At 42.0% G+C, this 22,755-nt stretch overlaps 2 protein-coding genes across 2 annotated transcripts in view; one reads left to right on the plus strand and one right to left on the minus strand.

Annotated features, from left to right (window-relative positions):
- Positions 1 to 22,755, plus strand: part of ESR2 (estrogen receptor 2) — a 59,761-nt gene that overhangs the window by 34,100 nt on the left and 2,906 nt on the right. Inside the window, exons 8-9 of the mRNA XM_087819977.1 lie at positions 9,745 to 9,925; positions 11,520 to 11,767. Of these exons, the coding sequence (XP_087676103.1) occupies positions 9,745 to 9,925; positions 11,520 to 11,703 (365 nt within the window). The 3' untranslated portion in view covers positions 11,704 to 11,767. The remainder of the gene's footprint in view (positions 1 to 9,744; positions 9,926 to 11,519; positions 11,768 to 22,755) is intronic.
- The window catches only part of SYNE2 (spectrin repeat containing nuclear envelope protein 2), a 233,480-nt gene continuing 228,819 nt past the window's right edge, over positions 18,095 to 22,755 (minus strand). The window contains exons 110-114 of the mRNA XM_087819973.1: positions 21,962 to 22,090; positions 20,692 to 20,883; positions 19,879 to 19,965; positions 19,414 to 19,463; positions 18,095 to 19,161 (exon numbers count right to left, since the gene is read on the minus strand). Of these exons, the coding sequence (XP_087676099.1) occupies positions 18,939 to 19,161; positions 19,414 to 19,463; positions 19,879 to 19,965; positions 20,692 to 20,883; positions 21,962 to 22,090 (681 nt within the window). The 3' untranslated portion in view covers positions 18,095 to 18,938. The remainder of the gene's footprint in view (positions 19,162 to 19,413; positions 19,464 to 19,878; positions 19,966 to 20,691; positions 20,884 to 21,961; positions 22,091 to 22,755) is intronic.

Here is a 22,755-nt window from a genome sequence, read left to right on the forward strand (position 1 = left end):
GCTTGTAGAAGGGGATAACGTTTGATTGAGTCTTTCGGGATGGGCAGGTGGAAGAAGTAGGCATGAAGGAATGGAAAGGACATTGGTGAGCCAGGAGCTGCAAGTCATGCAGTGGCAGAGCAGAGGGAGGGGGACTGAGTTGTAAAATGCAATGCTGAAGATTCACTGCACACCTTGGTTTGGGAACTGCTGTCTGGGGCATTGAGCAGCCCTGGAAGAGGTTCTGATGGGAGTATCATGGACAGATAGGTGTTCCTGAAAGGTTACTCTGGCTTCCATGTGTAGGATGACTGAAGAGGGGAGAGACTGAGGCATGGTGGCCAGACAGTCATGAGGGACAATGTGAGAGCCTAAACTAATGTGGTGTGGAGGGGCCAGGAAGGAAGGGGCCTGACTTGAGGGAAATAAATGGGTTAGAGGTGGGAAATGAGGAAGGTGGTAACTAAGATATGTTTATGTTGTTGCTTTGCAGTTTTTTTCTTGTTATATAAATAATACCTGGTTATTGTAAACATTCTAACGGAAGAAAAACATATAAGAAAATAGGAATGCCCCCCACAGGATAGCTACCATAACTTTGGTGACTATTTTTTAATAGCTCCATTGATCAACTGACAGATATATATATAGAAATATATACATATAATATAGAGAAGTATACACATGCTTATATACCTAATTTTTCATAAACAGCATAACATCATATATAAAAAATTCTGGGTACTTTGAAAGAGGCTTGCTTTGATCATATCTTTTGCTTGACTTTTCCACCTCAATACCAAGTAGTTAATCTTAACCAGAGGGTGAACTTTGTACCTTCTCCTATCCTTTAATAATCATTTAAAATAATACTCTGCTTCTAAATATGCACAGATAGGCTTTTCATTTTTTTTAAAACTTGGGACACTATGTACAAATACTTCTCTGCATCTTGCTTTTTTACTTTTCAAAATGCTGTGAAATCCCTTCGGGTCCACTAGGAGAGAGCTAAATTAATCTTTCCAGTGAGGCCATTGTCTAAATTGTTCAATCACTTCTCTAGTGACAGGCCTTTACTTAATATATAGTTCCTTTTTTCCTCCCATTATAAATATTGCTGCAATAAACAGAGATGTGTTGCTTTGTACACATATCTAAGTTTGTTTATCATTTTCATACTGTTCAGTTTACTCTCCACCTGGTAGTTATTGTCCAGCTGCTATAGCAGGTATTGATTGCTTTGCTTAGCTATTTACTATTGCTTCGCCTTTTGTTATGGTTTCTTCTTTCTCAAATAATATGTATATCCAGGTGTTAATCCTCAACTAAGTACTTACAGATCCCTTCCTTTGGGCAACATATGGGGCTTTATTACCTAGATTTTATCCAATCTTAGAGCTTAATGTTTGAAACAACAGGAATCTGTGGGATCATATTATGCCACTTTCTCTTTTCTTTTTTCTTTTCTTTTTTCCCCCCTTAAAACAATTTTATTGATTGATTTGAGAGAGAAACATAAACTTGTTGTTCCACTTATTTATACATTTATTGGTTGCTTCTTATATGCACCCTGACCAGGGATTGAACCCACAACCTTGGTGTACTGGGACAATGCTCTAACCAACTGAGCTACCTAGCCAGGACTATGCTTCTTTATTTTAAATCAGCCAAAGCAGCAGTTCCTGAAGCCAAAACTGAATGCAGAACTTGTGGCCATATGGGTTCTAGGCTTCCCCCCTGATCTGGGGCTAGCTGACCTCTCTCTCAAGCCCACACTCATTTCCTCTCTAACACTCCCACATACTCCTGGACGTTGGTGCTGGTTTTGATGAAGGGACAAGGGAAACGTTACAGAGCAATGCTTCTCAGACTATCTGTGGGGAAGGGCCAGGTTTCATTTTCTTTTTAATTTCCAAATTATTATAGACAGTTACCTTTGTAAAATGAAATAAAAATAAATTACCAGAAAAGTGAAATGGAAGTATAAAATACAAGTCCTAGTTTTTTTTTTATTATTACATTCAACTGATTTAAAATTACTCTGTCAATTGCTATAAAAGTTTCCAAATGGTTACCCTCAATTTCTACTTATCTCTTTGTGGGCTGGTAACAGACCATACTTTGAGTAGACCTGGTATAGAGCATGAGGTGCTGTCTAGGAGATGGCTGGACAAGGGTGGGCGATGGGGTTAGGTCTTGAAGAAAAGAGTAGCGAGAATAGAGAAGGAATCTGCAGGTCATGTGAGGTTCAGAAACCCTGAAGACAACCATTGGATATTTTCTAGTTGGGTCAGTCTGGCCTTACCTGCCTGACAGGACATATTCCTTGAACCTAATACACTTGCTACCCAAGTCCTGCAAAGCAAGGAGTTTGTGAGTGGAAATGGTAAATTGTTGGACAAATGCAAATTGTAGAGAAAGTCAAGAAGACACCTAAATGCTTTGGGGCTTCTGGCACCTTCTTGACATTATTGTTGCCGTTCACCTTTTACAAAATAATACGCAGGCCCAGCTTACATCAGCAATTAAGTTGATGTGCATATAGAAATGTCCAGCTGGGATGTTTGGAATTGCTCATGGGAAAAAAATCAGCTTTTCCTGATCTTCTTTCAACCCACCTACAGACATCACCTGACTCGTGTGCTGCCATTTCTTTGTTAAAGGGAAGATTTACTTGAGAAGTATAGTCCCATGTTGGCATAGGAGAATCATCAAATGCCACATTATGGGGCTTCTCTTACTTTCAGAAATTATTTAGAACTCATTTCTGTGCAGCAAAATGCTCCTTAGAAAGCAGTTTGCTTGTTGTTTACAACACTTTGCAGTAGAAAGCCGTCTGTTTGGCAAGGCTCCTTACAGTCATTTCAGCCTGTGAGACATCAGATTGTGTTGTGAAAGCTAAAAGCATCATCTGTGGGAAAGACTAAGGCTATGGTGTTCCTGCGGCATCTGACAGAACTGTTGTATTTGAGAGAATTACAGAGGGTAAGGCAGGCATGTGATGTAATTACCACTCGAGGCAGTAAATGACTAGCATTTGTTTATGGTAAATCCAAGTTTAAGAAATCTTTCTTTAAGAAAGTTCCTTTCTTGCTTGGTAATAGTCATAACAGTTGTTAAAATGAATTTATTCTGTTCAGTGTCACTGTTAGAAAATGGGATTCTGTTTCTACTGGAAAGTTTCCACTGTTAGGAGAGGTGGGTCTTTTCTATGCTAGATTTTAGGCATTTGAAACTATAGGCCTTTTTCTTCTGGATTATTGGTAACATTAAATTAAAAGTAAAAACAAGGACAGAATACACTTTCCCACCTTAAATTTTAAAAGCTCTGACAATATATAAAACAGACATTGGACATTGGACAATAGGCCACAAGGTACTGGACACAAACAAGGTGATCCCTTTGATTGCCCAATTTATTACCTGGAGCCAGTTTCCAGGTTGCAACATAGGGAGAGGTAATTCAGGTAGACACCAGTGTCTTTCTGAACTGAGGAGATAAAGTTGTAAATTTGGAGAGGCCATGGCAGCTAGGATTTTCAGGGAAGTGTACTGGAGAGGAAACTTGGACACAGGCTTTTAAGATCTGCAGAGGGTCCCCTTCATCTTCAGCTGAGCATTCATCTACTCATGCTTATGAGGATACTAACCACAGATAGGGAAAGAACCACCAGAAGGAGCAGGCAGAACAACCCCTGGAGTTCACACAGGGCCAGGAATAGGTGATGTTCTCACCAGCAAGAGGGGAAGACCCTGTGACTATACTGAACACTGGGTGTAGTACTCAGAAAGGTATTGCCTCAGTAGCAGGTAAATTATCCCTAGAGGAAAGGCCACTCTGGTCCTACCAAACAAAACTGAAAAGCAAGCCTGAAAGATCAAACTGTTGCTAACTAACTCAGCTGCATCCTAGGAAGTGCTCAAGACTATTTAAAGAAATACAAAAATATCTAGCACCCAACCAGGTAAAATTCACCTTGTCTGCTAACCAACCAAAAGTTAGCAAGCATGCAGAGATGTGGAATATATGACCTATAATGAGGAGAAAAACCAATCAACCTGAAAAAAAACCCAAATGACACAGATGATAGAATTAGTAGACAGACAAGGACATTAAAACAGTTACTGTAACTCTGTTCCATGTGTCCGAGAGGTAGAGACAAGCACGAGCAGGTTAAGGAGAGACATAGAAAATATGACACACACACACAAATTGAACTTCTAAATGTGAAAACTACGTCTATGCAGAACTTACATCAACAAGGCACAACAGAAGAAAAGATTAGTGGGTGTGAAGTTGTAGCAAAGGAAACTACCAAAAAAGAATGAAGAAAGACAGTTTTAAAAAGTGAACAGAGCATTAGGAGACTATGGGACAACTATAGTTGTTAATGTGCATAATTTGGAATCCCTTGATGAATGCCAAGCACAAGAAACTAGAAGAAAACCACGCCAAGGCACATCATAATCAAGTTGCTTAAAACCGCTGATAAGGAGAAAAATCCTAAAAGCAGCCATAGAATAAAGATATTTCGGAGGAGGGACAAAGATAAGGGTAACAGCAAATTTCTATTTAGATGCAAGTCAAGGATGCAAAGGAACAGCATTTTTGAAGTACTTTAAGAAAAATTTATCAGTGAGGAATTCCTTACACAATGCAAGTGTCTTTCAAAAATGAAAGCAAACTAAAGATATTTTCAGACTTACAAAAACAAAGAATTCATCTCTAGCAGACCTACCCTATAAGAAATGTTCGAGGGAGTCTTTCAAGCAGGAGGGAAAGGATACCAGGTGGAAACATGGGTAACACAAAGGAATGAAGAGGACCTGCGGATGGTAACAATGTGGATAAATATAATAATTTTCTTCTTATTTAAAACTCTTTATCTTTAAAAGATAATCTAGTGTTTAAATCAGGGATGGGAACCTTTTTTCTGCCAGGGGCCATTTGGATATTTATAACGTCATTCGAGGGCCATACAAAATGGGTTGCCTTGACAGGGCCAGACCAAATGACTTTTTGGGCAGTATACGGCCCATGGGCAGGACGTTCCCACCCCTGGTTTAAACCAAAAATAATAGCAGTGTATTGTGGGTTTATGTAAAAGGAAAGTGTATAACAAGAGCACAAAGGCTGAGAGAACCCAAGTGAAAGTACACTGTTGTGTTTTTTTTAAATATATCTTTGTTGATTTCAGAGAGGCGGGGTGGGGTGGGGGAGTCATTGACCAGCTGCCTCCTGCACGCCTCCTGATGGGGATTGAGCCCACAACCTGGGCATGTGCCTTGACTGGGAATTGAACCATGATCTCCTGGATCATAGGTCGATGTTCAAACGCTGAGCTACGCCGGTTGGGCAGTACACTGTTTTTGGACATGAAGTGTATGATAGTATTACTTGATAGTAAACCGCAATAAGTTAAATATGTATATCAGAAACCCAAATGCATCCATTAAAATAACTCAGCAGAATTAGGACATATACCAATGAAGGAGATAAAATGGAATCATAAAAAATAATCCAAAACAAGGCAAAAAAAATTAAAAAAGGAAAAATATAAGTATAGATAGGGCAAATAGAAAAAAATTAACAAGATGGTAAATTTAAACAGAATCCCATCAAAAATCACATTAAAATTAAATATGCTAAACATCCCAATTAAAAGAAAAAGACTATCAGACTGATTAAACAATTAAGGTACAACTGTTTGCTGCCAACAAGAAAACCAATTAAATATAAAGACATAAAGAAGTTAATTATAAAAGGATGGGAGAAAATGTACCATGCTAAGATTAATCAAAAGAAAACTGAAGAGGCTATGTTGATACCAGAAAAAGTAAATTTTAGAGCAAAAATATTTTTGGGGATAATGATAAATGAATAAATTTGTCAAGAAACATAAAAATCCTAAATATTTATGCACCAAATAAAAGAACTTTAAAATATAAGAAGCAAAATCTGATGTAACTACAGAGGAAAATGGACAAATCCCTTGTTATAGCTGGAGATTGTAATACCCCTCTCAGTAACTGATAGAACAAGTAGATGGAAAATCAGTAAATACAGAGAAGACTTGAACTACACCATCAACCACCTTGATCTAATAGATGTTTATAGAACCCTTTGCCCGCAACAGCAGAAATACATCCTTTTCAAGTGTTCATCAAATATTTACCAGGCTATACCATATTTTGAACTATAAAAAAGTCCCGATGCATTGTAAAGGATTTAAGTCATACAAAGTAATTTTTTTGACACAGTGGAACTAAATTACAAACTAATAACAGAAAGATCTTGGAAAATTTCCAAACATTTGGAAACCAAATAACATATATCTAAACCCATGGGTCACAGAAAAATATCAAAAGTAAAATTAGGAAGTATTCTGAAATAAGTTAAAATGAAAGTTCAACATAGCTAAATATTTGGGTTGAAGCTAAAGCAATAGTTTGAGGGAAATTTATAGCCCTCAGGGCCTATATTAGAATAAAGGCAAAGTCTCAAATTAATGACTTCAGTTTCTAGCCTAAAGAAACTAGAAAAAGAAGAGCAAACCAAACCCTAAGTAAGCAGAAGAAAAGAAATAATAAAAATTAGAGTGGAAATAAATGGAACTGGAGGAAGGAAAACAAAGATGAAAATTAAGGAAACCAAAAACTGATTCTTTGAGATAAATAAAATTGATACGTCTCTAGCCAGACTGATAAAGGAAAGAAGACAAATTACCAATACAGTAGTAAGAGAGGTAGTGAGAGACATCAGCAGTGAAAGACATGACTATTCTGTAGATATTAAAAAGAATAATGAGGTAATAGTATGAACAACTTTATGCCAACACATTTGAATACTTAGATGAAATGGACAGATTCCTTGAAAGACACAAATTACTGAAGCTCAAACAAGAAGAAATTTTAAAATCCTGAATAGTCACATATCTGTTAAAGAAACTAATTTGTAGTTAAAAACCTTCCCGCGACCTTGCAAAGGTGGTTGAGCATCCACCTATAAATCAGGAGGTCATGGTTGGATTCCGGGTGGGGGCACATGCCCAGGTTGTGGGCTCAATCCCCAGTGAGGGGTGTGTAGGAGGCAGTAGATTGAGGACTCTCTCCCATCATTGATGTCTCTGTCTCTCTCTCCCTTCTCTCTAAAATCAATAAAAACACATTTAAAAAAACAAAAACCTTCTCACAAAGAAAACTCCATGCCCAGAGAGCTTTTCTGGGAGAATTCTATCAAACATTTAAGGAATAAATAATATCAAGTTTACAAACACTCTTGTAGAAATTGAGGAGCAGGGAATACTTTCCAACTCATTCTTTGAGACCAGTATTACTGTGATAGAAAACCAAGATGAAGATATTGGGAGAAAAGAAGACAACAGACCATTATCTTTCAAACACATAGATGCTAAGTATTTTAATAGAATTGTTGTATCTCGAAAATATTTTAGCAAATGGAATATTATTCAACCATAAAAGGAATGGATTCTATTGTATAGAATATACCACATTTTGTTTATCTATTCATCAGTTGGTATACATTTAAGTTTTTCCCATTTGTAGGCTATTATGAGCAATGTTGATATGAATATTTGTGTATAAGCTGAGAATTTTTTATATTTTCAATCTTTGACACTTTGGATTGAGCCATGTACAGGTACACAACTTTGGCTATTTTTAAAATCCAAAGACATAAGATTTCTTTATGGTGGTAGAAATCCATGGAGCACATGCCATGTAGCAGAACAGACTAAAGAGTAGTTAAAAGAAAGCACTTGTTAATGCACCTGGGGCCAATTTTAGGGAAAGAAAGCTTAAAACAATCTTCTCCATACTTTCATTTAATTAATAATTTTCTGTAGTATACTTAAAATATGCATTGACATGTATATTTATCACTTCAATTATGATGATGTGATTGGCTAAAAAATGTAAAAATTTGAACCTATAGGAATTCATTCTAATTCTTCCATTTATGGGTGTTTTCTTCACACTAGCCATTGCACTAGGTGATGGGGTTATAGCAAAAACAAAACAGACAGGGTCTGTGCCCTTGAAGTGCTTATGCCCAATTTCTTTGAGGGTGGGAGGGTGGCTGTGGGGCATGTGTGAAGACATCCAGCTTGCGGATCAGGGGAGGCTTCCAGAAGGAAGTTCAAGCAAGCTGGGATCTGAAGGAGGAATGGGTATAGATAGCAAGAGAAGGGAGAGAAGAGGAAGGAGGAGGAGGAGAGTTCCTAAGCAGGAAGTTCAGCATGTTCAATGCATCACCTGTTCAAGGAATTGAAATTAAGGTTCAAGGCGAGGTATGGTGGGAGCTGAGGATGAAAAGAGCAGGAAGAGCCCGGTACCCTTGATAGCTGTTCCAGGCAGACTGGACGCAACGCCAAGAGCTGGGAACTCATTAAGGAGAGCCACATGAGCAGATCTGCATTTTGGCTACTCAAAGGGGCATGTTGGGTTGAGGTTGGGTCATGTTTCCCCTGTAGTGGAAGGGCTAGTTATGACAGTGGGAGGTTTGAGCACATGGGGGGCTCAGAGTCACTGTGGAGAAGAAGGTGAGCAGGAGGGTGAGAGAAGCAGTTCCGGGCTGTTTAAAAGACAAATATTTTAAATCTACATCATCAGACATTATGGAGGGTTGTGTCCCAGGGATGTGGTGAAGCACAACGTTTGCATAATTGTGGTTCAGTGTGTCCTTGCCTTAATTTAACTCAGTTGCCTTAATTAAACTGAAAATGCCAATAAAGAACAAAAATTGCCAAAACAGATTTTGTGGACGATGGAGTGCCAGCCATCCTTCATTCTCATTACAGTCAAAAGTTGGCAGTTCCCCTGCTGGTTTCACATACGTATTTGCTCTTTAGTTCTAGTTTGAAATTGAAAACCTGGAAGAGAAGCTAGTTATTCTCCTGCTTCCAGAAATCAAGGAGTCAGGGGTTGAGGATATAGGGGTGGGGGAAGGAGATCTACCTGAGCTGTTACTTTGCAATCATTGGAAGGCCACAGTATCTCAGATCGTAGTGCCAGAAGGGAATTAAACACAGGGCAGGGCAGGATATAGGGGAAGCAACCTTTCTAGTGGTATGGTTGTGGAGACCTCAGGAAACCTGTGCCTGCAAGCCTTGCTCAGTGAGGAGCTGGGAAACTGGTCTGGGGTCAGAGAGCTGCAGACAGTGGACATAAAGTAGGTCTGACTCCAAACTGGTGGTCTTCCTGTCCCCAGCAAGGTGCCACCAGAGGTTGGATGCTGATGGCCTGACAGAGGTGGCAGCAGGCCCACTGTTACTGCAGATGGCACACACAAAGGGATGGGTGGTAGGAGCTGCATAGCAATGGTCATTAGTTTATTAAACTCCCCTTAATGAGGGGTCCCCTAAGGGCTAAGAGTAAACTTAATCTTACTTTCTGACCATCTTTATATGTGTATTTGTTCCTGCAAATGACATATACACCATATAATGGTTTGAGGCAACTAGATATATTTACAAGGCAAGGCCACAGTTCTGGGCCAAGTGGGCAGCTTAGTTTGCCCCAATTCAGCCAGGCTTACCCTTCCCATTCAGCCATGGGGCTGGTTCTTTGGACACCATGGGGAGGTACAGTCATGTTTTTAAGATTTCATCGTACATGCAGAGGTCAGAACCCATTTGATCAACTTGGCCTCCTTTCAGGAGAATGTCAGCATGCTTAACGCCTGAGCACACAACTTCTGTTTCCTTTTTGCAGAGGGATGAATCATGGCCTTTCTTCTTTGTCCAGGTATGTACCCTTTAGCTGCAGCAACTCAGGAGGCTGAGAGCAGCCGGAAGCTGACTCACTTACTGAACGCCGTGACCGATGCTCTGGTCTGGGTGATCGCCAAGAGCGGCATCCCCTCCCAGCAGCAGTCTGTCCGCCTGGCTAACCTCCTGATGCTCCTTTCTCATGTCAGACACGCCAGGTACAATCCCTGCGGGGGCACTTCACTGGGTACATGCGGGGGGCATGTTCAGAGGGTAAAAAACTGGGAAAAGTGTTTTCAAGTTTGAGATGGATTAGGTGGACTTGTTACCTTTAGAGGAAGATGAAGCCCTGAAAGGGAAGGGGGGTGGGGGTTCTTCATCAGTGCACACACCTGTAGCCAAAGGTCAGCACATAGTAGGCACTGGATGACTGTTGTGTGGCACCTTATAGGATCTTTATGATATCTTGTGGTGGCTCATCTAATTCTTAGATGTTGGGGATTTTAGCTTGTTTAAGGAGTTCTAAAAGGGGCAGGTCCTTCCCTAAAGGGAACCACCCCCCCTCCTTGCACTACCTAGGGCTGGAGCCCAGAGGTCATTTTCTTGAAGAGGTTAAACCCAGCTTTCCTAGATCAACTCTTGAGGTCGGTGACCTGAGGAAGTGCACAAAGCCTTCCCTAAAGCTCTTTCCTTACGATAGCACCAAGATATTGAGGACGAGTCCGAAGAGAACTGGTGAGTTGACAGTTCTTTGGAAGGCAGGGCCGGGGTAAATGGTGTGTGGTGCCTGATGGTGGCTTTGTGTCACCCAGGATGAGGGTAGCCTGCCCTGAACTGGAAGAGGGGAGATAAGGAGGAATGTCTAGGGGCAATGAAGAGGACAACATACCCCTCAAGAATTTTAACAAGGGTTAGGAAATGAAAATGATCTCTGCTTCTGTTTAATGATTATTTGGCACACAACCATTTGCAGAACAGTCTATTGTCATTCACAGTTTCTGTATTTGTGAATTTGCCTGCTTGCTAAACTTTATTTGTAACCCCCTAACTTGATTACTCATGGGGCTTTCATGGTCATTTGGGGACATTCACAGAGTGGCAAAAACATCTGAGTTGCCTGTGCTTACATCCCAGCTGAGGTCAAACTAGGTCACACTCTGCCATCTTGTTTCGTTCTTATACTGTAACAGGTGTCCCTTCTGCGGCCTGTTTAGTGCCGTGTGTTTGCATTTTTGTTTTTTGTTGGCGATTTCATTGCCCACAAATGGCCTCTACACACAGTGCTGAAGTGCCATATAGTATTCCTAAGGCAGGTAGGCTGTGATGTGCCCTACGGAGAAGTTCAAGCATGAGCCATGCGGCTATAGGCCATGAGTCTGTTAATGAATCAAGTATACATAGTAAGGTGTCTATAAGCAAAAACACAGATACAACAGGGTTATTAATGGGCTGATAAAAACGTGAGCAGAGGTTCTCAGCACCCTAACCCTGTATTTCCCTCAAGAGCAATGGTTCAGCATCTGCCAACTCAGTGTTTGCAGTGACTCTATAGAATGTAACTACTGTGAATGAGAATCGATTGCACTCTGTGCTAGGTGCAGCCAGGTCATTGCAGGTGGGTAATGGGACAGAGGTCACAGGACATGGTCCTTGCCCTTAAGTGTAGATTACTGAAGGAGCCAACTGAAAGAACCAGAGAACAAAGGGCTCGGGGAAGTGTGTGAGTGCATGGACTGTTTATGTTGGGGAAGATTTCAAAGTTCCTGTGGCTGTATCACAGGAAGGAATCTCGGTACCTTTTTGTCCCCATAGTAACAAGGGCATGGAACACCTGCTCAGCATGAAGTGCAAAAACGTGGTCCCAGTCTACGACCTGCTGCTGGAGATGCTGAACGCCCACACATTTCGTGGGTGCAAGTCCTTGGTCACAGAGTCTGAGTGTAGCCCAGCAGAGAAGAGTAAGAGCAAAGAGGGCACTCAGAACCCGTCTCAGTGATGACCAGCCCGGAGGTGAACAGGCTGCAGAGGCAGCGGCTGAAGCATGAACTCCAGTGCAAATCGTGAGCCCCATCGGGATGGGCGGCCTTCGTCTTTCTGTGTGGTCTCTCCTTAGTTATGGTGGGTTCAGTCTGTACCATCCTTTCCCGGCCTCCCTTTCCCAGGAGTCAGGTGAGAAGGCCAGTTTTCCTTGTTATTAGGGGGCGTGTTGGAATGCAGTTTTTCTTGCTGGTCCCTTTTACTTTCCATCTCTTTACCATCCCTTTGGAAAAAACATTTTAGAGGTTTTGGAATGAACGGTGGAAGTCTGATCTGGAAGAGTTGAGAGAACGTGGCACTTAAAGGAAGTGGACTAACCTTTATTGAGCAACCTAACCTGCCTTTTTGGATAGACCTTTGTAAGCTCTTTCTGGACCACTTGATTGTAGGGCTGAAAACCACGACGGCCATCAACGAATAGAGTTTCACATACCTGCCTCACAGGCTGGTGAGGACTGATGTCAGGGCGGTTGTTCTGTTGAAGGACAGAGGGGTTGTGACCTGGGGAGCCAGTGGTCAAGCTGGGACGTGAGCCATGTTCTTCCCCAGACCTTGCGGCCATCTCCATTCCCTTCTGATGTGCACTGAGAGCCTGCTAATTATTGGGGGGCGGTGTGTGTGTGTGTGTTTTTGTGTATGCTCACTCTCATGGAGAACTGTGGAGATTTAAATCTATCTGCCCCTGGAGTTGCTCTTCCTTAAAAACTCTCTTGTCCCAAGGGGCCCGGTTTGTGTGCTGGAGAAGGCTCTTGTGTTTGCAGGAATACGGTCCTATCCTGTGGGTATGGGTGACAGCCGCGTTTTCCTGGGCAGCCATAGCCGCCACATCAGGCACCCAGAAACAGGGCTGTGTGTGTGCAAGGCATACTGTTCCACGGAAGGATGAATTGCTAGTGTGTCAGGTTCAGGGTCAAACTGTGTCGATTTGATGAGCGCACCACTTGAACAAGACCTGGTTTGTGAACTTGACTTAAAAAAAAGAGAATATTTAGTAATTATTTATAACAAAAAGAATTTGTTTACACCCTAGGGCTCTTTTAAAATATTTTCTTATCAGAATATTTATATGGTGGACAGGGTGAAATAGAAACTTAGTAAAATATTAGTTCTTATTCCAAGTAGAACATAAATAGGACATGATGATAAAGCACCTCAAATTACAATTTTAACTTTTTAAAAATGGAAATTTTCGTAAATTTTCAGGAACATAGTGAATGTGTAAAATGAGTTACATCTATGTTTTGAAAGTGAGCAATTAATCATGTGCAATTTTTGTGGTTTTAAAAAAATTACCTTATGATATGAGATTAAACACATTTTCTTTTTGAAAATAGGTTTACTTTGGTTAGCACGTTCTGTATTTACTAAGTCATTAGGGTAATTCAGTGTTATAAAGGTTGGTTTCTGCTAGTGAGACAGACCTTGAATAAGTCTTAATTTTGATACTGGTGCCATTTTATTAAAAGTTGAGCAGAACTGTTTCAGAAACACTGGGCCATTTACCTAGAGAACACACCATTGTCTGTAGTCTGAGGTGGTCTGAAATTATTCTTAGTGACTCAATGTTACTGCTTTAGTGAGATTCAGTACAGAAAATAAGCTTGATTTTATAGGGACCAAGGAACCAGTGTTATCCAGGTCAATTTTCTTTCTTTCTGGGTAGTTCAGAATCCCCCATGACAAATACAGGGGGGAATGTGAGGCTGGAGTGGGAGGCAAAGGCAGCAGCCCTGAACAATTATTTACTGATATAGTTGTATTTATAAAAGAGAGACCAGGTTAAAAAAAACAAAAAACCAGAATGAGGTCCAAGCCATTGCCCCATTAGTATATAGTAAAGTTCTTTAGGTTGAATTTTGATGCCCAATGGAGACACCAGACTGGACTCAGGTGCTTATCCAGAGTTGTGGGTGCTCTTATGAAAACTCACTGGTGCCCACGGCTCATTGTTCAGCTATTCCTGCATGGCCCTCAGGCTGCTCCTCCCTGCATTTGGATTTAGCGCGCCAGGAGGCTGTAACATTTTGTCAGTTTCTTCTTGGCTCAGGACTCACTTGTGTGTGCTGAGAATACAGGTTAGTCTAACCTGAGGCCTCCTCGGTACGGTCTAGACTGGGTCTGGGCCAAGTAGGCTGTTGAGATAACATGGTCCATAGTTGAAAGGTATTCTTTGTTGTTTTGAATATTCAAGGGCCCTTTCCCCTTTCAGATGAAATGTTTTGAGTCTCTGTGCCCATCTGCTCCAAAAATGTCCTCTAAGACATTTATAAGAAGAAACCAGTGTGCAAGGTCAGGCTGCCATTTTTACATGTTTTGGGTAAACCCCTCAATGTCCATTTTAAAGATTTCATTTTAATAGCACTTTCTTTTAAATATCATCTTTTTGCAGGGTATCCATCCCCTCAAGTGGTCCATGGGCAACTTAAAATTCTCCCAAAGTTATGCAAGGATTTCAGTGTTTTCTGGTCCAGTTTTTAAAAGGAATTAACTAGGGGGAGTAGGATCTGACAACTATAGGCAGGAACTGAGTATTGAAAAACAAAAAACCCACCCAACTCCACTTTATGTGTGATTAGACAGAGATCTACAGCTTTGCTATAAACTCGTGGAAAGATTCCTGTCCTCTGTTTTGATACTTAAGTGATCATTTAATATGAGAAACTTCTTTTGTGGGAAATGAGTGAGATTTGGGCTTATTTCCAAACACTAGGGTCTAATATGGAGTCATGTAGACAAATTTCAATTAAATAATTACCATGGAATATTCTTAATACAGAGGACATTAGAATAGTGTTCACTCTGGTTCCTCGGAGAGAGCTGGCAGTTCCTACAGAGGACTCATGGGCACTCCCAGGGAGCTGCACAGGGAGTTTTCACATGTTCTAACCACACCTTCCTCTGTCTGGCCTGTCACATGCTCACTGTCCACCAGGACTCCCTACAAAGGAGTCAACCCTAAAATAATTTTGAAGAGATTTTCCCGAAACATTGAGGTGGGAACAGAAGATTATCAGTTGTCAGCCTAGTAACAGATCTGGAGGTTGATCGTATTAAAAACAAAACAGTGCAAAATCAAAAGCTCGGCAGTGAGATTGCCATTATTTGGGTTGTTTCACCTGCTAACTCAGCTAGAAGGGCAATTATTTTAAATTTCAGCAAAAAAGAATCAGTTTGCATTTCTTGGCAGAGCTACATTATATAGTCATAGACATAAGCCAAGTTGAAGCAATTCTAGAATTTTCCAGCATGTGACAATCAAGTTTGGTTGTACTTAAATTTGCTAAGGGACTTGCATATATTGGCACCTTTTCAGGGTGAACCTTCTGTTTCTAGGTCTGTTTTGAAACAAAACATTTTTATTAAGATTTGACACATTTCTTTAAGCCACTAAAAATCTTTAAAAACATAGTAAAAGGTTATGTGAAGGAAATGGTAAAAATACATTGTTTAGTACCTAAAAATAACATTTGAGGAACACTTACTATGTGCCAGACAGTTCTCATGCCTCATCCACCCCAGTTAATCCTCATAGCAATTACTGTTGTCCTCTTTTTCTGGCTGTGGAAACTAGAGAGTATAAGCAAACTGGCTCAAGATCACACAGGGAGTAAGTGTCAGAACTAAACATACACAGTCGAAGTTCCAGTGCTGAAAGTAACCATGCAGTTTAACTAGTTAAAAAGAAAACTAAAGAATATATTTAGACTGCAGAATCCATTTACCAAATGCAATCTGACAAGCATGGCTGCTCTGATTTAAGTGGGCCCACTAGTGGCACCCCCGGCCCCAATTTCTGGAACACTTTTGCAGACATAGAAGTTCAGTCCTATCTTTTATGCATGTGTAAATTAAAGCCCAGAGGGGTAAGCTGACCTGCTCAAGGTCAATAAAACTACACCTGACAGTTTAGACCAGAATTCAAGTCTTCTGTGTGCCAGGCTAGCACTGTTCCTGCTGCAGGACTTGCTTCTGTAAGAGTCTGCTGTTCAAGCTGAATTTCAGTGAGAAATGGAGAGATGGCTAAATTACAGTTGCCTTTAGATCCTACCGTCGTCTCAGCCTAGACGGGGTCTGCATGAACCTTTACAGAACAGCAGCCATGACAGGTGGACAAAAGGAAGATTAATTTTGTTATTCCAGTCTTCCCACCCGGGGCTCATCAGCTAGTAGCTAGTACTGCCATAACCTACTTCTATCTGTTACTGCTTCCCCCAGGTACAGTTCCTTGGAAGTTTACCCATGTAAAACACATCTTTTAGGCACTGATGCATCCCTGTGGAGTCTGGTTTCCTATAGTGTGAAATACATGCCATTTATTCTCTGTAGCTCTCAAAGTTGCTGGAATGTGTGCTCTAGTGGCAGCTCTACAGAAATGCATTCTTTGTGATTTGTGATCTTCTTATAACCCTTTCTGTTGCTTTGGAGTTGAGGATCCTATTAATTTGTGGGCCAGTCACTGGTGATGGTGGTTTATCTTTTATGGGAAGGGCAAGGGCAAGGGCTTGGGCTTGCCCATGCTGGCCCTGAACAGCTCCTGTTAACTGCACAACCTATGCTGCTGCATCTGTTCCTCTAAGTGCTCAACTCTCAGTCCTGTGTACCTCAGAGACTATCGGCTGGATGTCATTTTTTTCAGATGAATGCTTAGTATCATTAGCAGGCTTTTAAATTTGGGCCTTTTTACAACTGAATGTTTGCTGTTGCGTGAAAGAAGATTTTGAGGTCTGCTTTCCGTTCCTCCAGGTACCACTTTTTCTTTGCTGTGTCCCTTTACTGTTAATGGAACTGTTGCAGAAAGAAGTTTAATGTCACATAAGCTAAATAAAGTGTTTTTCATAATTTTGGTTTTAAAAATGTATTTGTTGGGAGTTGAGTGTAAGAATTTTCAGGGATTAAGCTAAGTAGTGTTGCCATTCTATTCTGAATTCTATTCTACTTTAGGTCTGCAGAGCCTTTTAAGAATTTAATAAAAACCACGGACGCTCTTCCTGGAAAAAGGTACATAAAACAAATGCTTGCATCCAATTTCAAGAGAGTTAAGAATCTCTGACTTATGCTGCTGAAGGCTTTTTAAACAGTGCCAATCCAATCTTTAGTCAGCTGATCTCACTGTGATTTAAGACAACAGGTGCTGTGTGCTCCAGTAAAATGCAGCCTACAAATATAAATATATAAATGGGTGGATTTTCTGTAATTATCTCACCTGAGTCCATTAGTATTAAACTCTGAGTCAGGGATGGGGAGGAAATCATTCATTGATACTGAGGTTATCTTAATGCCAAGAGTCATTTGAAAATTTCCCTTGAGGGAGGGAATATAAACCCTTAGGACAGTGTAAAGCAGATTCTGGTTAACAAGCCTTTGGACTACACTGAGTTTAGAATGTAGAGAGGCTTCTGGGGGCGGAGTGGGGGGGGGGGGGAGGGTTTGTCCTGAGAACTGGAATGCATAATTAGGCTTTAAAATGCAAACAGCACTTTCTTTCCAACTTTTACTTGCCAGAGTCCCTTGTAAGTGCAGAAAAGGACTCCACAGTGGTCACCTCCTTTGGTCTGGAAGGAAGAGGTAGAGCTCTGCCAAACTGGAGCAAACACCTTCTAACCAACTTAGTGGCTTAAATGAAAAGTTTGGGTAACATTTTCGCAAATTTTCCTCTGGGATTACTGTAATCCATGAAAAGGGGTGAATTATTTTAAAGAGTTAAAAGACTCTGAAGTTACATGGTAAAAAAGTAACGTTTCCTGATCTCTTCTAACAATTTGGTAAAGTGAAATGGATTCTCTTCAACTGGTCCCTTTCTGTAAAGCTGCTTGGTGACCTGCTGCGTCCTGGGGGTGTCTGATCCACAGAAGTTATGGCCTCACTCCTGAAAGTCTGAGTTTCCTGGAGGCTTGTGTTTGGAAGGAGAAAGAGGGGACTGAGATTGCTGTGGAGTCAGTGGTGCCTCCCAAGGTGCAGGTTAGGAGTGGTTAACAAGGAAATGGCTCAGAAACTTCTAATCACCCTCTTGGTTTAGGTGAGAGATAGACAGTATGCAAAGCAGGTGACTTTCCCTGTAATGTTTGCTTAACATTGTTATGTTAGTTCTCTCGGGTGAAATGATCCTTTCCCTTGTGACCACCCTCTACACCAGGCTGCCCTCACTGCCCTGGAGGGTCACAGTGGGTAACTGTCTTGTATAAAGGGGTAGGTTTCTAGATCTCATATTATTCTGTACAAAGTTAAGTAGAATGTAAAGCTCAGACCTAAAACCAATAAATCCCTCCAAATAGTTAATAATCTCCCAGAGAACAAAAATGATTTTTACATACTATTTAGCTGCTTTGTAATATAATCCAGCACAACAAAAGTATGGCTATTTTTTGTTTTAATGAGAAACATCTGAGTTGTACATATGACAAACAGCTTCAGGTATCTGTACCAACCCCCTTGTGGCCAAACAGTTACAACCTGAAGCAGCACTTTGAATGTGAAAAGTCTTATAAAATTAACTTACAAAAATGTCCCTATCAAGTATGTAGTTTGGCATTTACTGTACATTAGTCAAAAGCTCAAGCTAAAATCTGATTTTCTTAAAAAAATCAAAGTTTACATTCATACAGATTCAGCATTGTTAAAAAATATGCACAAATAACCACATCCATGCAATAGAATTTCTTTAAAATTTTAAAGCAATATAAAAGAGCAGACCTAAGTACTGAACAGAACATTTTGGTTTATAACCTGTAGCTCAAAATTGCTAGCTGATTGGGGTAAATTAATTCTAAACATTTAAAATATAATTGTTTCAATCAATCAGCCAAGGATGCATGTGGGTTTCTGAACCATTTCTAAGGTAGAATCTGCTGGCTTGTTTCTAGAATATATACTATGTGATGAACACTACTGTTCATTTCACCATATTAGCTACATTTTAATAATGTTTTACAAATAAATCAGAATTCACAAAGTGCTTGGCTTTTTAGGAAACTGCAGTTTTCTGAGATCCCAAAACCAGTCAACTAGCTTTGCCAAGCTGCCCAGGTTTCGTGCCTTGGGTCCCAAGAGAGACCTCTGGCCAGGCCCTGAGGGAGGTGTCTGCAGCAGATCCTTGGACCCTGCTACCCCTCAGTCACTCACAGGTCGGTCTGGGGCCAGGAGTCGGGCTCCCGAGTAAACAGGCTGGTGGGGTGGGCTGCTGGCAGGCTGAGCCCTCTATGTTGGGGGTGGCCCGTTGGTGTACCTCAGCATGGGGTAGAAGGACCTGGCGAAGTTGTTGGCCTGAGTGCAGCTGTAGTCCTCTTCTGAGGAGGGCAGCAGGCAGGCCAGGAGGAGCAGCAGCAGGAGGAGCAGCTGCAGGGGCAGCGCCGCCCTGATCACCCGGGAGAGGAAGGAGCGCTGCGGCCTTGAGCTGCCTGGGGCAGCAGGGCCAGGCACCCTGTCAACAGAGGAGGTTGAGAGTTCAGGAGGTTCCAGAGGCAAAACCCACTCATGTTACCTGACCCCTGCTTACGTAAGTAAGACACCCAGGACCTGAGATTAAAATGGTGCCAGGTTTAGAAGAGAAGCCTAGCGCTTTCCAGACTAAAGAAAACCGGGTTTTTACAAAGCACTTGATGGTGGCATTGGCAAGACTGGTGAGGTGAGGAGGTGGAACAGGAGTTCAGTGCTGTGACTGCAGGGCTCGTACCTGTTGTCTATCTTGTTCTTGCCTTTCGTAGTTCTCTCTGCTCCAGACTGCTGCATAAAAACAATCCAATTAGTGAGTTGAATATAGTTTAGTTCTGTCTATGATGAAACATCCTTCCTTAGGTAGGCTTCCTGACAAGTTTTTGAGATTGGAGTAATACATTTGGTATTAAACTCTGAGGTAAGAAAGAGTTGCATTTGTTGATCTGTTGTTAATGAAGATCGGGAAGCCTTTTCAATGCTAGAAGGGCTCCCGTCTTTCACAACCTGCTACAGTCCCAAAGAGAATCTTCTGAGTTAGGTCTTTACAAGTGTATTTGAGTAAGCCTTTCCCCACTGACTAGCAGATTGAAGCCATGCGTCGTATCATGAGTTATCTAGTGGGGCCTTGGAGTCTCCAGTTCCTGTCCTCTCAGTGACTCTGAAAACTAACCACTGCGGTTCTCACAGCAGGGAGGGCTCTCACCTTTGCCTGGGGAGCTGGCTCAAATGCTGCTGGAGGCCAGTCTCCAGCATCCACATCATCCAAGCTGGGCAGAGACGGGTCTGGGATCTGAAATCCATACCCCAAGAGTTCATTCAGTTCAGGGAAACAGAGCAAAAATGTGCTTCATGCAGATTCTTCATCGAGCCACCCTCCCCCAGCTCAGATCTTTCAGAAGAGGGGGGTCTTCTATTGCTTACTCCCCACTCTAACAGGGACATTTTCAGACCAAAGGGAATGTAAACAAGGCCAACCTCTTGCATTAAAAACCCACAGACACACTGGGGGAGACTGAGTTCAGCAGGAGCAAGAGGGACAGAAATAGTTGGCAATGAGCTCACGGGAATTGTTGATGGGATCAGGTGGCCAGTGAGACAATAGGAAATGTATTCTCTAGAATGGAGGGGGCATGGTTTGGTATTTATTTGTTCTGAGTTGCAACATAAAGAGCAGAAAGCAGACAAACAAGAGAAGGACCAGGACAGAGGAGAGGACTTGAAAACATGGCCACTCGAGTGTCTTTAACATGAAGGCAAGACAGAAATGACAGGAGTAGTAGTATGGCTGGGTTATTAAAAACAACTCTAACAAGAAGGTACTCTTGTTATATCCCTCTTACAAATGATAAAACAGCCCAAAGAGCTTTCGTAACTTTTTAAGGCCACAGCTAGGGAGAGTATCACTAGAGACGCCACTCCCATGGCACGTTTGTGGCCTCTCTCCCACAGCACCGCTGCAACACTGCCTTCCTGTTTGCATCTAATGTGACAACTTTAAAAGCCACAGGGGACTCACCTGGCTTCCCTGCAAGGACATTAAGTCGTGGGACACTTGCTCCAGTAACTGTGAGAGTTTCTTCTCGATGACGTGTACCTTCTCTTCTGCCTCAATGTAGTCTTCTCCATGCCCCTTAATAAGAAGGCTGTCTGAAATCTCTTGTAAGGAGTTTACTTGAGGCTGACGTTCTACTAGCTCCTTTTCCAGTTGCTAAGGACAGAAGAGAGTGAAACAGTTTGCTTGTGCGAAGGGGAGCTGGTGTGCAGGGTGAGGCTTTCTCATTCACCAGGGATGAACGATGGCTGGTGCTCATTCCAGAGCTGTCCGCTCCTCCCACCTGTGTCCACAAGCCCCGCATCCTTAGATAGCAACTGGTTACACCCTACCCCTACTTTATTCCTTCTCATTCTGGAGACGGCTGTGTTGCTGGAGGAGTCAGAGGAAAGCAGTGAGGGAACACAGGGCCCTTATCCACTAATGGCAGCAGGTCAAGGGAAAATCTAAAGTGGACTAATTGAGAAAAAGCAGCTTACGCATACTATTTAGAAATAGAGAGGGAGTCATCTTGCTTGCTGTCGAATGTGGTAGCCACTAGACAACATGTGGCTGTTTTAAGTTTACACTGATTAAAATGAAAAGTTCATATTCAGTCACAGCAGCTACATTTCAGGTGCTTGGCAGCTCTCATACCGGGCAGAGCACATACAAAACATTCTGTCGCCACAGGAAGTTTTATGGGACAGTGCTACCCTGGAGGGTGTGGCTTTACAAAGGTTTTAGCACAAAAATGTTTTTTAAACAACGACCAGTACTGTGATTAAATTTAAAATATTTAAAGTTAAACCACATATAGATATGTGGATAAAAATGTCAACTTGAGTAAAAGTGAAGTCTCATGTTAACTTGTGAGTGAAATAAGTATATGGAGACACAAGTGACCTCCAAGAAGTAAGACTTTTCTATAGTGGGTATAGAAAGCTCATACATGTGGACAATTGAGCGTCTTATTTCCCCCAAAATGAGCCATATTCACCAGGGAAAAAATACTTCAAATGGCCTTAAGTGTCTCAGGATATTGCTAAACACCACTGTCCCCAGTTCCTGAGTCTTGAAGACTTCCTGCTCTTGGCCATGCTCTTCCTCCCTGCAGCCCACCCTGCTTCACAACCACTAAGGGATGCTCAGTAGACACCCAGTGGCACTGCTGTTTCCAGAAGCACTAGGTGAGGCTACCTACATACTGACTCCTGACAGGCTAGGGTAGTGCAGACTCCTCTAGAAGACTTACCATGAGCTGTCCCCGACTCTCCAGGAGAGCCTGGGGGTCTGCCTTGGGGTCAGTGACATGAGCCTTCTGCCTCCGGCTCTCAGCGCTCGCCAACCACAGTAACAGATTTTGACTCAACTGGTGGAAGTCCTTAAAAAACAACGCACATCATAGCACTGACTTTTCGTAAACTACGAAGTAAGGTGTGCTGGCTGTTTCTAGCCCGTCGGAGCCATCTGCCCTTCTTATCCAGTGAATAAAAGGGCCCTGAAGGGAGGGGAAGGAGAGCACCTGGCACAGCCCCAGGAGGCCTGACAAATTTTGTCAAGTGAACAGTGCTGGGGCTTCAGAATGCCCCACCTGCCATGACAGAGGAAGACCACACAAATTACTTGACAAATGTGCTGGGTTCAGTGGCTAAAGGAGACAACCCAATAGAGACAGGCTGTGGCCTAAGGACAGGGCTGCATGTAGGCTTACAGGTGGCTCATGTTCCCTAAGATGGGGTAAGCGGTAACACGGGCTGAGCATTTACTACGTGTCAGGTGCTGGGCTAAGATTACAAAGCATGTAGTCCTAAAAAGACCCTGTGAGGAAGACACTAAAGTTTTCCCCATTTTTCAGATGAGAAAACTGAGGTCCAGAAGTTTCAATGATTTGCCCAAAGACCCACAGCTGCAGAGCAGGTTAAACTGCTCCTTGTTCCAGGGCCAGGTGTCTTAATTACCCTGCTATGCAGCCTTCCTGGCAAAAAGACAGAGATGGGGCAATGCTGGAGTGGCATTTCTGACCACTGGAATGCTTGCTGGAACCCT

Source organism: Miniopterus natalensis, chromosome 1, assembly GCF_054644295.1.
Source record: "Miniopterus natalensis isolate mMinNat1 chromosome 1, mMinNat1.hap1, whole genome shotgun sequence".
NCBI classification, from domain to species: domain Eukaryota; kingdom Metazoa; phylum Chordata; class Mammalia; order Chiroptera; family Miniopteridae; genus Miniopterus; species Miniopterus natalensis.